Below are 16,606 nucleotides of genomic sequence, written 5' to 3'. Positions count from 1 at the left end.
TCTACGGGTATATGTTTAGAAAAATGCAGCGGCCCAAAAACAAAAGTACGCAACACATTTAGACTCCTAGGCTTTTAGCTTTTCCCATTCACACGTTTTGCTGTCATCAGACTGCACGGACCATCGAAATCTATAATAGACTGTATTATCGGTCTCTCAACAATTTCTCACTGCAAACGAGTGACTCCAGGTACTTAATTTAGGTTTTAGTTATATCAAATTACTTTATACTTAAAACAATCACATAATTTTGTTTAGTTTTTTTTTTGTTTCGCTAAATTTCTCTAATTTGTAACGTATTACTTGCAGAGAGCTTGTCTTAGAACTTGGGGCCACAAATGGTCAAATATAAGATAATTTGTTTTAGACTAGTAATACATTAGTGAAATTGTTTGAGACTGAATATACTGGTTATAAAAAGAAGTCAAAGTATTAACCAGACATGATAACATTGAACATGTACTTCGTACCTCATGGAGCATAGAGCGCTCTGATAACACCGACAGTGTATAGGGGAAAGTGCCTCAAATAGTATATGATTTGAGAGAGAGAGAGTGTGAGACAGCAATACAACATGCTACCTGAGGTTATTCTTGATTATTTGTTAACCCAATCCCAAAGCTGGAATAGTGTGCGTGGTTGAATGCATATACATGTATATGGAAGTTGATTCACCGCTTGTAGCTGAACGGGTTGTCATGTTTCTGTTTTTAAGCAGTTCATCATAAGCTAAGGAGAGGGTGTAATGTCTATTTTTATCAGAGAGTATTCTCATTAGCAAGGCTATTAGCACTTAGTGATTACAGTTGTGGTTGAGCTTGCTTGCTGATGTGAACAAACGTGAAATTTTTGTGGCAGAATTGAGAACTGCAAGTTTTTAGTTTTGTTCAACGCTAGTACTTGTATTTATAAAATAATGCTAGGCCGACTGGGTATCTAATATGCAGGGTGAGTAAAGCACATCAAAAATATCTGGACACGTCATAATTATTTATTAAGTAAAGCATAATTAGTTTTGCTTCAGAAAACGAACTTCACCACAAAAGTTTTTTTCTAAATTCTGTATAAAAGAATACAGCAAAGTCTGTATACAATAATTATTTTTTTGTGTTATGTTTGTTTACCATTTAAGCGTAGATAACAGTTTAGTGTCATTTATTTTTGTAGGTACCCATATTTCTTAATTATTTTTATGTAATATCACTATATAAGAATACCTATATCGGTTAGTCACAATTATAAAAAAGCATGGAGTGTGATCGAAATCTCATGTCTTATTATGTGTTGATTCTAGTTTCGCCAGAATTGCAAACATGCATGGATCACCTGTTCCTCGAAAATGTACTTCACACAAGTTGTCATTTTTAAAAATAAGAAGTCATCATTATGTGATAGGAATGTTGTTAGTGGTTGTAGAAAAGTGATTTGGTTACTTTCGTTTCATTTAAGTGACAAATTCTTGCCAACACAGTGTGTCTATCAAGAAACACAATATTATAAATTGTGCCAACCTGCGATTTGAACTTATTTATAATTGAATTAGCACATTTCTGTTGATGTACAAGTGATGTTAAATTTATACTGCTCATACTATTCAATAATTTATAAGAGTATATTGTCTCATATAGCCTCATTTGTACTATTTTAATGCCGTGTTGGTGGGTTTTAAATACCACTGCTCAAGCAACTTTCTGGTTTGCGGCTAAAGCCTTACCCAACCTCAATTCAGTGTGTATGTAAGTTTTGGTTACCAGCAGATACATTTTATACCAAGAATTAGTTACTGAGATGCCCTTGGCTTTACAGAATATTTAAAAAAAATTTTTGTAGATGATCTCTAGATTAGAGTTAAAACTGAGCAGTTGTGAAATGAGTTCACTATGCTATCATCTGCATATATATATAGGCGAACGAACGTTGCCAATATCGTAGACAACAGTGCAATTTGAACGGAGTTAGATTGGTGGTCACTGTAAAACAAACATTAACCAAACTAGCATGAATGTCTAGCTACTTTTTTGGGTTTCAAAAGAAGTGTGACAACAGCAAAGTTTACACATTTTGCACGCATGATTATGAGACAAATAAATTCAGTACTAAAGTAAGAATATCAATAATATTGCTAATGCTTTATTATCGCATGATTTTCTTTTGTCTGAGGTGTTCATAGAACTTTGTTTAAACAACCAAATATTCATCAGGAAAGCATCTTGTCGCTAATACAACTATGAGCATGTTGTTATTACTTCTATATTTTTGGATGCACATTGCTATTGTTAAAGAGTTCAATGCTGTCTATCAATATCTATTGCATCAATTTAAAAAGTCGACGAAATCAAATCTTAATAGTTCTTGAAATTTTTTTTTAGCAAACGTGTGTAAGTATTAATAAAATCAGTACATGTATATACAAACTCATTTTCAACCAGACTAGAAATGTGAAACTTACCTATTTTTTTAATTTTTTCCTTTAAATTGCTATATGAAGCGGTGCATATCCCTAACAAAAAATGTATAGTTGGCAACATTTGGACACGCCATTGCAAAAAGTGAGGAAAGTTTACTTTTGGTTTTGATAAAAACCAAAATATGAAAAAGAGATTGTTTCTGTATAAATTTATCAAGATCTCATGTCGCACCTCCTTCAACACGTTAATTTATAACAAGCATAAGCTGCTTTATGCAACAATCTAAAGAGCAAGCAACTTCTGTAATGGTAGACAAGGTAGCGACTCACATTCATCCAGTTTTATTGTTATACACTTCCAGTTTAACTTCTCACTGTTATCCACATGCTCTCCACATAGCACACCCATTATACGTCTCTGTCAGCCTGTGGTCCTACATGAAGGAACTCATCTATTATACATCTCTGTCAGCCTGTAGTTCTACATAAAATAATTTTTAAGTTAATGCTCTGTCACCTTCCTTATAGGTTTCCTAAGGCTCACCAACTGTGCATATTAAGTATTATTAGCGAGGCGGTAGCAAGGTCAGAGAAACTGCTAGCAGGTTCATTGTACATGCCCGGAAGAGACTTGATTCTGTCCATTGGTGAATTACTAGCTAAGACCACGTATCCAAGGACTGAGGAATGCCCCAAGAGGCATAAACAAGACCACCAATAGCTTGTTATGGCCGATGATATGAGCAATAAAGAACGCCTCAACTGCCTTGCTCCATAACTTATCTATCGCCTTCTATCGTTTCTTCCTTAAGTGCCCGTTTTGTTTCCTCTAGCTGCTACTCTATAAAATTTGAGTACAAGCAGATGTGAACTGGTGTTTAACTTTGATTAGTACGCTGATGTAAAAGGTGGATAAACAGGTAAATATGTACTATAAGGTAGATGCTTATAGCGATAGGACTAGTAGTCCTAGTCGTGTTCTTACTTATTTGATAGGTTCGTACTGAAAGTGTTCTAAGATTAAAGGCATGTTGCACTCTCTGCTCTCTAGCATGCACTCGGCAATGGCCGAGAGGTTCAGGGATGAGTTGCTGGAAAACATCTTCCGGAAGTTTCATACTACGCATCATACAAAGGCTCATTGTCCACTGATCAAGGCCGATAGCGGGAGTGTCTATGTTGGTTGAGCCCCATTCACTATCTCCTCTATCTACGTATGATCAGCCTGTAAAACTTAGTGATGATTGATGGTAGTGCATGCACGGGTCGTTTGCTCCTGCCGATGGGAGTGATACAAGTTTACTACCGGACAATGCTATCTGAGTCTCATCAGCGACGCATTATATTGACCGGAGGCTCTTGTTTGCAGAGCGGGTGAATAATTCACACACTGTAACGAGTACTCATGTCTGATCATGTTTATGTTCAGCTCTGCTTACAAGTCAAAACATCATTAGCTGTTGTGCAGAGCTCCTGGCTTGAAAAGTGATAAAGACACTCTGTAAACACGCTCATTGACTTCTAGACTTTCAGCTATGCGCCGCTACAGAGTCTTTGAACGGCGCTTTTAGCTCTGTACTGCCAAGCCTCTCTTTGAAAACTTTGTGTTTTTGTGTTAAACTAACACCATCATATTAATTAACCTTTGTAATAACAAGAGACAACGGTAGCTATGTTGCAAGTTCACCGATCAATTGAATGGCTGGGGTGTGCGTGTATCGCCTTACGTGTTTGCTTCATAAACACAAAAACAGTTGTTCATGCTCATAACCTATGGAGGTGCAATTAGATTGTTAGCTTTCTCCTTGCTTTCGTTGCCCAACTGTCTCTTCATCCGTCTGGTTAGCTTTGCGTCCTCATAACATGAAACATTCTGATGCGGAGGCAATCCAGGTACAAAACCTCCGTGATAAATATCTTCCTATTACTCTGCAGTAAACGCTGGCAGTTTAGAGTGAGCTCCTCTGTAACTGTTTGGTTTAACGTTCATATTTATCATAGGAGGTAGCATTGCAAGTCACTGTAGGTAAGCAGGCTGCAAATGTAGGTATCGTTGCAAAAGGCAACTAGACTCGACCTTGCCGAGGCCTGCAGCGCTAAAGAGATGCTAAGGAACTCCTAGAAATATACCTGACTAAAATAGATGAGCGAGTCTGTGATCTACTTTTAATTATGTTTGCAGAGGAATAAGGATACCAACTGGTGGGGTCTTGCGCTACTGGCATGCACATAGCTGTGTTTAGTAATGCTTATACCATCCGTAGGCTATGCTCTGCCAATGAAACTTTCTCTCCTACTTCTCATATTTCCATTATCAAATTGCTTAAAATTAGACTGTTGACATGCCCTGACATTCCTTCAGGCCTAGCATTCGTTTAAATGTGGCTTGGCTGCAACAGGCATAACATATATCAATGAGATGCTTTGGTAAAAGATTAGTTCTGACCATTGATTGAAATATACTTTGCTAACTGACCTTGTTGAGATTAGCTGTTGGGGGAGAGAAGGTGAATTGACAAAATAGAGAAGCCGACATAGTGATAGCAGAGCTTGAGGAATTTGGGTCTGAGTGTGACCAAGGAGTTGATGTAATGAGATTATAGAAGGAATGCTCTCAGTATGCTCAATGAACTGTACTTCCTGGCTCAGGAGTAATGCCTTAGCGCAATTAGACGCTTACAAATAAGTGAGGCTGTAGAAGGTGATTAGCTGGCAGGCGCATGGCTTCATGTGTCTGATTCTGCTGAAATGTATCCAGATAATGTGATCAGAACATTGGCTTACAAGATCGACATTTGCAGGCTGCTAATCTGAGGGACTGACTTGCAGGATAGACCCATTGCTGGCTGCTAATCTGAGGGACTGACTTGCAGGATAGACCTATTGCCAGCTGCTAATCTGAGGGACTGACTTGCAGGATAGACTCATTGCTGGCCAGCCGGCTCCTAGGCCAGCATGCCTCACCAGCAGATTCTCAGCTACCCTCCTGCTAAGAGACCGAGTGAGCTCTGTACAGTTGTCTTTCTCAGATATGCCATCTTCAGCTTCAACTCTATATTGCTAGTAAGTTTGCAAAATATCTCACATCCTTGCCGTGTGACCAAGGCACCAGGGCAAGGGATCAAGGGTTTCTGCTGCCCCATTAGATTACTAATAATTATAAGTACACTAATCTTCTTTATATAGCCAGTCTTAAACTCTGGATTTTCATTAAAGGTTGACTTGCAACAAAATTCACATTACAATTATTTGGTATCAAAATATTCACCATGTCTTACTCTGCTGTGTCGTAGGTTCAAAATATGTGTAAATGTGATTACAAGCTCTTGAAAGCTCAAAAACGAACAATTAAAAAATCGATGTAGGTTGGAATCCCTTATTGTGATGACGCATTCAACTCGGCGTAGTTATTTTTTTAACACATGATATTATCATGTGAAATGAAAAGCCAATAAAAGGCTCAATATAATATGTCTCGTAGCACTAGTTTATGGCAAACACTTCAGGCTCTAAAAACCACTTCGGGTTCTACAAACCACTTTGGATTCTTATCAAATATAGATACTCTCTCCTTTACAGTTTCGTTTCAGCTTGGTCTAATCATTTAGTCATTATCTGATCATGTAACCCATATTTCCCCCCTCCCCCCCCCCTCCGGCCATTTAGCGCTGAACAGTTTCTGCAGCACTGTCCGACCATCACAGGTGACCAACATGCACCTTATGTTTGTCAGAGGATGATATGCAAACCTCGAGCTAAAAAATTATACTGATTTTTAGGCTAGGTTTTGAGATATCAGTGCTCAAAGTGCTAGTATTACAATAATAATGAAATAGACGCGTTAGGACAATAGACATGGTTTTATATTTGTGAAAATATTTCGACAGATGAGGTTGCATGAAAGTGTAAACAGAAGCACATCATTTTCAATTACATCACATTTGAACAATTTTGAGAGGGATTCCAACCTACGGCCGTTTTCGTGATGGCTGCCATTAACTGTTCGTTTTTGATCTTTTAAGAGCTTGTAATCACATTTCCACATATTTTGCACCTACAACACAACAGAGTAAAACATAGTGAGCATTTTGATACCAAATAACTGTAATGTGAATTTTGTTGCGAGTCAATATTTAATAAAAAACAGTGAAACCTCGACTTACCTTCATTTTACCATATACATTTTCCGACCAATGTTTTAAAATTTTAAGAAATATGTGACCATCCATAATTTCCAACATAAAACTATCAAAGTTGCTCGAAACAGTTTCATAAAGAAGAACCAATGTACACAGTTCTCCTTCACATAGTTTGCTTCTGAGTTATTAGAGTTATACTAATAAGTGCTTCATACCTTTCTATAATAGTTATAGAATGATGGTTTGTAAAGAAGACTAGTGCGAGTGGTATTTGTTGTTGAAAAGATGCTTTCTTTAGAATTGAAACATGGAGTTATAACAACAAATGAGCAAGTATTTTAAACCAATTCTTTAAAGTTTAAAGAATCAGTAAAACCATTAGTAGTTATCATCAGGAAGAAGGTATCAATGTTAAACGAGAAAATGACACGATTAGCATATCACCGACCATGATCTGAGTGCTTACAAGCTGGTAATATATAGATCCTACAAGCACGATATAAGTCGAATCATTGGATGGTACACGGGAAATAGCTAAAAATATTAATTTTCAGAGTGCAGTTTAATGTTCTGAGTGGGGGTTTGTTACAAAATGGTTGCTCGGCCTAAGATTTGCGCACATTAGAAACTTTGGTTGGCACCCGCTAGGCGCATCATAATGATAAACAATTAGGATGGAACACGGACATGTTACTGCTAGTTACGGATATCACATGCTACTATATGAGATATCTGTGTGTGGTAGAGCTGTCAAGCCCACTTTATAGGAAGGACAGATCTAGCCCAAATTTTCAGAGTAAACCAATCCAAACAACATAAAAATTTGCAATACAAATAATTTTACAGCAAAATAGCTTCATCGCAGAGACATTTACCCATTCAGTACACTTTAGTGTACTGAATACTTACCAGGGTCTACAGAAATCGCCAATGGTAGGAGGTGCAGAACTTAAGGTCAAGCGCGGTAGTCACATTATATCAAGTGATCTGTCCCATTGCTCTGCTGCATCATTCAGTATAAGAGGAAGTCTGTTATAAAGGTTTACAAACTTACAGTGTGTATGCCTACTTCCAACAGTAAAACACTATTTGAGGGCAATGATCTGTGTTGGGACTTTCCTTCTAGTGGTGTAGGCTGGAGTCAAGTGTGAAAGGCGGTGAAATACTGACAGTACCTCACAGTGATGTATATAAATATGACTGAATAGGCAAGGGATGCAAAGAAAATGTGGTACAACATTTTTGGCACCTGATCAAGGGTCTGTTTGCCAAAAACCTACGAGCCTTTAAATTCACCCCTATTAAAGAAGTCATGAAGGCTTGGTACCGAGTGGTCACACCTCATGGGCCTGCGATGTTGGTCAATAGCATGTCAAGGCATAGAGAGTAGGAAGGGCCATCAAATTACTAATACCAGCAATTGACATCAAAAGCCCTTTTCACGGTCACAAACTGATTTCAAAGAGTTTGCGCATATTTTTAGGTCAGTTACACTTGTTTAATCACAAAAAACATTTGATATTACACTATTACAATATGCTCACAGATTAAAGTCTGATTCACACAATATGTTGTCACGCACAGAATAGGTGAGGAACTGAAGGACTGTGTATGTGAGCAACGAGCAGACATATGCCACTGTTGTACTATCCAAATGGAAATGTTTTACACGGTCACACTTTCTACCTCGCTGGACCGCTGCGAACCATGACAGTGTCAGGCAACATTTCTGGAGCTGTTACGTCGTGTTTATCGATTTAAAATGATCCTCAAACATTCCAAACATTTTAAAATATATTTGTGAACAATTACTAATATATTAATAACAATTTTTCTTAGCTTCCATGATCTACCAACTAACTTCCAACTGATTATGCAAACAGTTTCAAGGCAAAATAATATCAGTAAATGAGTGTATTTGACAAATTCTTGTTCTTGTCACAAAAGTACATGAAGAAGTCTCTCTGTTATCCAATTCATAAATGATTCTGAGTGTGAAGCTGTTGATTTTACTCTAAGAGGAGGATATGCATATAACACGTATATATATGCATATACATGTAGCGTATACATGTAACTTCCGGCTGCAAACTACAATTATTAAATCAAAAATAATCATTGTGATGACCTTCACCTAAGTTAATGTTGCACATAGTCCGTTGTCATAGGGGTGTCTAGATTTGTGCTAAGGCTAAACGATCGAAAGAAAAGCCCGGCGCCCTTCCATGGGAACATAATTTCTTGATGGCATAGACAGCCACATAATCTGTGTACCCGGTATGTCCCAGGCTCAACTGAACGCAGCCATTCTTATATTTTTTGTGCCGTACGTGTTAATCATTATCTCTATGGAGCTTGTTTTAAACAGTAAGGAGAATTTTTTGAGTAATGCTTACAACTATAATTAGCTTGAGAACTCAGCATTGGAACTCAGATATGGAGCATAGATATGGACGCGAAAATAAATAATCATGAATAAATCTATTGGCCACAACTATACATGTACATCCACAACTATACATGTACATCCACAACTATACATGTACATCCACAACTATAATACTACATCCATCTTTATTTACAATAATTGGTTTAATTGAGTACATATGGCAGACAATTAGGTAGTTACAGCATTTGAAAAGATACTGTAACCTCCATTATAAGAATGAAAGAGCTATTGTTAAACTGTGATATTCAAAGATGACTGGCACACATGCTCCTTTGAAGTGATATACATGTAGATGGCAATGCTTAGCATGGTAATATGACAACTTTACAAAGAAGTTTATTTAATGATGGAGAAAATGAGTACGGGAAACACTAGCTGGTCTTTTTACAGTTCAGTAGTGAATCATCTAACGACTGTTGTTGTCAGTCAACTCTGAAGTTGTCTTGCCTTGCATAATTAGCTTTTGGGAAGGCGCCTGGCATCGATGGAGTTGAATTACTTTTCATACTCGTGAACCACCTTGTTTCTATTCTTCTAAGCTGAGTTGAATTTTTAACTATCTGGTGTAAACTTGTGTCAACATCTGTATGCCATCATAGAATATTCTCAAGCTGTTATTATATAACTCTTTGCATACTCACAGCTAATATCATATATTAGCTGTGTCATAGAATAAATTTTCTGTGCAAATACTTTTATTACCGGGGCATTAACCTAGTATCATATATACTATTGTTTATGCCATAGCTGACAGGTCTGGCTATGTTAGCTCTGGGTATATGGATCCTACTAGAGAAGTGGCACTTGTCTCCCTTACTTTCTCCCATCTTCGCTGTGTCTGTGTATACCACAACCATCACTGGATGTCTGATACTCATTACTTGCGTTGTTGGCTGTTTTGGAGCAGCGCAGGAGAAGCCCTCTAGCATCATTGCTGTAAGTAACCCTACAATTGACTCTCGATGAATGCTATCCTGGTCAACTACTCTGTCTATAGTTTGATGCCTTTTTTCTTTGAACAGTCCGCGACAATGATAATACTAATATTCGTCTGCCAAGTCGGAGTGGGAGTCGTCTCTTTCCTATTGTATAACTCTATGAGTATGTCAGCCTATAGAGTGCAGATGACAGAGCAGGCAATAGTTAACTGGGATGGAAAGAATAAGGTTTCATCAGCCATTGATAAAATACAGACAAGAGTAAGTAGCTACTTGTTGATAATACTCGTACACTTGCCACTGTACACTTGCCACTGTGAGAGATCGTCATGAGTAATCATTATATGCTCATAAGTGGTGTAGTGGTAATGTGCTTGCGTTTTTAATCGGCTGCCCCTGTTTTTTTATTGCTCTTCCCTGATTTAATAAAACCTAATATTTGTCAGGGCGCGTATAAATTGTCATAACTTTTGAACCACATGGTCTATTAAAAATATTTTGATGCCAAATTAATCAACAAAATTTTTTTACATCAGCTGATGCCATGAAAAATACTACAAATGCGTTGTGGAATGAGAACGAACACTTTTTCAGCCATTTTCGAAAAGCCCATGCGGCTGGAGTGTCGGATTGTAAAGTCGAGTACTTGAGTTCAATTCTCGCATGTGCCAGTTGTGTTCCTAATGCGCTCGGCTTTGGAGAGACAGGCACTGCTCGTATAGTATAAGATGCGTATTGCGAGGCAGGAAGGTTTTTCTGGTAACATAAAAATGCTTATGCACCCATTCAAAGGCATTATTTTAACTATGAACATTTTTAGATTCACGATGTGTACAGATATGCAATTGGGTAGTTATGAAGCATACCAGGTTCCAATCTTGTACCTCTCAGTTTCAGGAGAATTACGGTAGTTTTTTCTTTGCTCAAGGTACATGAGGGTACCTGAGGGAACATGAGGGTACATGAGGGTATATGAGGGTACGCAGACACTGAGCTGGATAGAGTTCGTTGACAGTGAATAAGCATCAACAAAAGCCATAGCCCGGGATCTTTATAAATACTTTTAAGTTTTTTGCTTTGATAACTGAATGCCAGCTTTATAACAATCACATTTGGCGTATGCTAAAAGCGTTTTATTGGGCTCGTTCGCTGGTTATCAATAGGGGATTACTGTGTCAGCCACATATTATTGGATGTAGAGGATAACTCCATGTTTATAGATACTTGTTGGGCTAAATGAAAGCTTACGGAGTGCGCCACTACATAAATATTTTTTAAAAATATATAATATATATATATTTATATATATATAATACGTAGTGTGAGGCAGGGAGGTTTTTTTGGTAACATGATGGATAAAAGCAATCGCGCACGGATTTTGTTTTGTTATTTAGCGCTTTTCAATTTTGTCTTTAGTTACTGCAACCATCCACTTTACTTTAATCACTTTCCCTTCTCTGCGTGTGCTGACTACCAAAAATCTATGATATACTAAGAATGATCCAAACACGTTTTGTATTGTTTCTCTATTTCTAAGAAAAGCATGATTTTTTCCAGATTTTCGCTACCACTTATGCTGATCTTTTTGAGATCCATGAGTCTATAACTAAAAATTGAGGCAGGAAGAACTGTTTGATATTACTTGAACACTATAGAGCGAACTATAGACTGCGAACAAAATGTGTATTTACATGCTGCGTCATAAAACTGCATGGAAACTCTGTTCAAACTTTGCATCGTATGTCAACAACCTGTATGTTGAGGTACCTAATTGTAAGTCCAAGTATAACTGTGCTAAATTGGGTATTATTGTGTATAGCATGGCTTATCTCTCTGAAACCTTACGTTTAGTATAAATGCTGTGGAGCTAACTACTATACAGACTGGAAGATGAACAAGTTCATACAAGCATTAAATACAAGCACTCCTGACAGCTGCTGTATAACCCCAGTACCAAATTGTGGTAGGGTCGATCATCCCTCCAACCTAAATCGCGAGGTATGTAATACCAAGAGCCAAGGTGCTCCAATTAAACATTGTGACTAGCAGTTACACTAGAACAGGGCTCCGCAACCTTTTTCACTCAAAGAGCCATATCAACTCGTTTTCCGTAGAAAAGAACGCACTGGGAACCACAAACCCCATTTTGATAGTTTAAATAATGAAAAAAATAAATGCTAACTATAATGTTTTTGTTTAGCTTTTAATGCTTTCATACCATGATTACCATAAAACGAAAATGTGCGGCATGTATAATGATTTAACTGCTGAGAAAACAAAATTACACTTTTGCAATGAACAATAAAATACCTAATAATAACTTGAACGAAATGTTAAAATATTACGTTGTTTTCAAGGTTACTTTCAAGAAAAATTGCAACTTCATGCTTAATTCAGTCTTTTTTAACGAAACACCAAACTTAAATTCTAACTGCAGCGAATGTGCTACGTTTCTTCTGCGTGCTGTCATTTAACACGTTTGGTGAGTAAGCTGTCAACCTTATGCATCAGTTCCGAAACAGCCTTTTTTCTCTCATCTCCCTCTGGATATTTTTGAGCAAAGGCTGCGTGTTCATTTTGAAAGTGTCTTGTGACATTTGACTTTTTGTTGTTTGCAAATTTCTCATTACATGTTAAGCAAATTGGTGAGCCAGTCTCATCAGCAGTGAAAGCAAACGAATCGGCCCACATAAGATTAAATGTTCTATTTTTCTCTGTCACTTTCTTTTCATAATATTCACTATAGTTTGCCTACCTGGGGTAAAAAATCGAGGAGTGCCGTGCCAGCTGGTGTAATTTTTGCCGTTTTATTGGCGCATAAATATAGGCGCATAACAAGCGACAGTGTTTGATCTATCACCAAAATTGAAATTTTTTAAATTATATTACAAAACCTAGTGATAAAACATCTATATCTTTATGAATTACTTGGCGTATATGGTAAGAGAAAAACATCCAAAGTCAGAGGGAACCGCAGCGAGGGGGGTTGCCGACCCCTGCCCTAGAGTGATCATGGCCTCTAGCAACATTCGTGGGAAGGCTGCAAATAAACTTTTTTTGTGGTGAGAGGTGACTGATGCTGTGCTCTGAATTCATGCATGCGCTGTTGTATTACTGTGAAACTGCATGATACTCATTCCGAGAACACGATTGCTGTTGCATGAGCATGCCTTTCTTCTCTTCTAGGGCTGCTCAGCATATATTCAGGAAGACATTCAATTGAGCATAGCTTTAATTCCTGCCATGAATATTGGATTCAGCATTATACAGGTGGGTGGGCCGTCACCTCTAAAGCTCATGCTATACGGTGCTGTACCATCAGCATACCAGGATTAACATGTATTGTGAAGGTGTCTAGAAAAGTATTTGCAGGGCTAGTTTACCTTAGTTGGTTTAAAAATAAAGCACTTCTACAGATACCGTAAAACCTCTAATTGAACGCCATGGCGCTCTATTTCTCAACCTTTCCGCTGTAGTGGCAGTCAATTGGAGGCGGCGTTCAAATAGAGGCTGGCGGTTTATTTTTCAAATGGCTCGTCAGAATTTTTGGAAGATCTATCTCTATTATAGGCGAAGCGAATGTCGCCTCTATTTTGCTCTTTTTTTGGTGGAGCAATTTTAAACCTTTTGTATGCAATAAATCTGCTAACTTATCTTTAACTTGTCAAAGATCTCTTAATAATGTGCATTGAGAAACCGAGAAAAACCTCTACTAGTTGATGATATATTTTGCTTGCAATTGACCTGCGATGATATAGCCTGTGTCCTTTGCAATTTGTTGGCATTTTCAATTTTTAGTTGATTCTACATTTGAAGGGATTTATATCAATATTCAATATGGTTGAATAAAGGCTCATTGCACTCACTGATATGTTTGCTACAGTTTACAGTCAAAACTAGCTTTTTATGTGCAATAAAAGGGGAGTTATGAGCATCGATCCATTGTGAGGTGTAAAGATAGCCCCATGGATGCTATTAAATAACATACTATAAATCTGCATATTTATAAGCTATTTAATGGTAATCTATGAAATGATACAAATATATCCATGAACAAGTGACATAAACGAATCATACTTATATTACATGCAGAAATAAAAATTAACGTTTTTAAAACAAATATTTCCATCCTTTGCTCGGATAGCTGCGTTCTGATTGTTGCTTTCGATGGAACGAACATCTAGTTATCCAATCAATACCTTCCACAATATTTTCTGACCTTAACTCTTCTTCTGCACTGCTGAACTAGTCGATATTAGTGTGCAAACAATGTTTGACAGAGCGAAACTTTTACACATTGCATTTAGCACAATAAAAGTGTGCTCGGTAAACGTAATCTTTGGCCCAATGCTTGCGAACCGGTTTTTATATGCATGTCCTTCGGATTGTTAGGACCATGTCAAACAAGGAACTACCATTAGCCTCAGACAGTTAGTAGTTATTTCTATGGTGTTGCTTTCAAAGTTCCATCTACCATCGTAAATTTAGCCGGTTTTTATATATGTACATGTACTTTGAAGTATCAGGACGGCATTAAACAAAGAACCGCTATTAGCCTGAGACAGTAATTAATTATTTATATAGCGTTGATTTGAATGCTCATCTACCATCGTGAATTTAAGCAGTTTTTTATATATGTAGGCTACTTCAAAGTAGAAAGACCGCGGTAAACAGAGAACTAGTACTAGCCTGGGACCGTTATGGATTATTGCTATGGTGTTGCTTTTAAAGTTTTAACGAGAAAACTTAAAAGCTTTGGAATTAGATGAAAGAATTAATTGTTGTTGATATAAACGATTAACTATTAATGCGATTTTGTGAACACTTTTACTGGTCACTTGGTATTATGGGCTCGCAAAGATCAAGTATTGTCAGTGGCGGTGGAATAGAGGCGGGGTTCAATTGGGTAGTGGCGCTCTATTTTTTAACCCTTCTCTCAGGGTGGCGATCAATTGGAAGTGGCGTTCAAATAGAGGATTTACGGTAATTACCTCTCCATATGAGCTACTCTGCAATTCCACAATTGTATTCACAACCCACATTTTAATGATTAGTTCTGGCTATGAAAACATGCGAATGCATTTCTGGCTTTTGTAGATATTTGGGATTGTGTTCTCATGCGCCTTCATCAGACAGGTTAAGCGAAGTAAAAGGTTTAAGCGGCGAAGATCTCGATATTGAGTCCATCTGTGTTGCCAGGGCTGATATATTCAGAAGTTTAGAGAATCTCTCGCATAGATGCTAACATTGTGGTTGGTCGAAGAAAAATCGACATTCCTTAAATGTCATACCTCATTAACAAGCACTGATATGTGATGATCGAAAACCACTTTACGAACCTCTATATACCAGCTCAACAATTTATCCTCATTGACTGTTTTTATTTTCATTTAGATGCAGGAGTTTCATTGTACTTATAAATACTGTTTTATTTCTTTTTTTTAATACTCACTCCTACCACTCATTGTTATTATGATGCCCGTGTATATAATCTATAATTTACTGGTTTGTTGTTTCGTTATTTCACAAATTACTATGCATTTGTAGAGCAGTATTATTTTTTATTATTTTCTTATGCAGTTTTGTACAGGAACTTCAGTTGAAATATTAAAACTGTATGAAACACAATAGCAGCAATGAGTTTGCTTAAACCATCATAGTCACCACTTTTCCTTATCAACTCTGCAAACGGGCAACCCTTGGTTTACAGGCATTACTCTCACATGAAATAGCATTTGCACAATGTAGCCACATTAGTTGCACTAGACCTGCTAGAGGCTGTACTCATGTTGTCTAATAGCATGTGTGCATGTGTACTGATGAGGTTGAGATTTCATGACAACCAATGCATATTAAGCAAACTTAATCGCAGCTATGAGGCATAAGGCAGTCGTCATTGAAGAGTAGAATTTGAATAAAACAAAGTACATCACATAATTATTGTCACTATACTGGAATACACGTGTAAGAAATAAAAAAGAAAGAGGTTGTGTAACACTAAGACTAGTAAGAACTTTGATATACACTACCGCCATTTGGTCTACATCTACTACTAAGAATCCAATTGTAAGCCTATCGAATACATACCTGATCACATACATGCTCGACCTTGAACAACAATGACAATACAAAGAAAGTTCAACTAATTGATCTACATTTGTATTAAAATATGAACAAATTTGGCAAACTATTTTAACAATATCAAAACTTACAAAAAAAGTGTTCACAGGCATCACAGTAAGGCCAACCATATAGTAAATGGGCCCTTTATTCCGCCAATGATTACAACATTCACATTGAGCAAGTCTAATCTGAGCTGCATAATAGAAAACAACTTCGCCATAACTGCAAGTTTTTGACAAACTTAAAAAGACAAACCAACATTAAAAGGTTAATTTATAATTTACATTGGATGACAAAAAGCTTTGTAGTACTGGTACCAACTTGATACACAAAGTTTATGTTAACGCAAACTTGTTTTGTGTGAGTGGAGAAATAAAGTGAGTGATGTGATACCGAGCACAATCAAAACATTTATGCATTTCTTGGCAGAACTATTGACATAAAAATAAAAACTGCCAAAGGTTTGGAAATTTTTTTTACTGATTGGAAGCTGGGATAATTCGACATTGAATGGGTGACCATACCTGCACAATCTTGTCTGTTGTCTAAA

General features: G+C 37.1%; 1 protein-coding gene across 2 annotated transcripts; it reads left to right on the top strand.

Moving 5' to 3' along the window:
• Positions 1-100: 100 nt before the first annotated feature.
• On the top strand, positions 101-15,592 carry LOC137394610 (CD151 antigen-like). 2 transcript variants are annotated; one of them, XM_068081347.1, is made up of 7 exons: positions 101-190; positions 5,209-5,470; positions 9,743-9,931; positions 10,018-10,194; positions 11,785-11,931; positions 13,120-13,203; positions 15,031-15,592. In XM_068081347.1, exons 2-7 carry the CDS (start codon positions 5,363-5,365, stop codon positions 15,112-15,114), a joined length of 789 nt encoding a protein of 262 aa, XP_067937448.1. In that variant the 5' UTR covers positions 101-190; positions 5,209-5,362; the 3' UTR covers positions 15,115-15,592. The 2 variants fall into 2 exon arrangements, with proteins under 2 accessions (XP_067937448.1, XP_067937449.1); XM_068081348.1 differs by lacking the exon at positions 5,209-5,470 and having other exon boundaries at positions 113-190.
• Positions 15,593-16,606: the final 1,014 nt, after the last annotated feature.

This window comes from Watersipora subatra, chromosome 4 (assembly GCF_963576615.1).
Source record: "Watersipora subatra chromosome 4, tzWatSuba1.1, whole genome shotgun sequence".
In the NCBI taxonomy this organism is placed as follows: Eukaryota; Metazoa; Bryozoa; class Gymnolaemata; order Cheilostomatida; family Watersiporidae; genus Watersipora; species Watersipora subatra.
The sequence above is the reverse complement of the archived record's forward strand: the minus strand, read 5'-3'. Positions and strand labels throughout refer to the sequence as shown.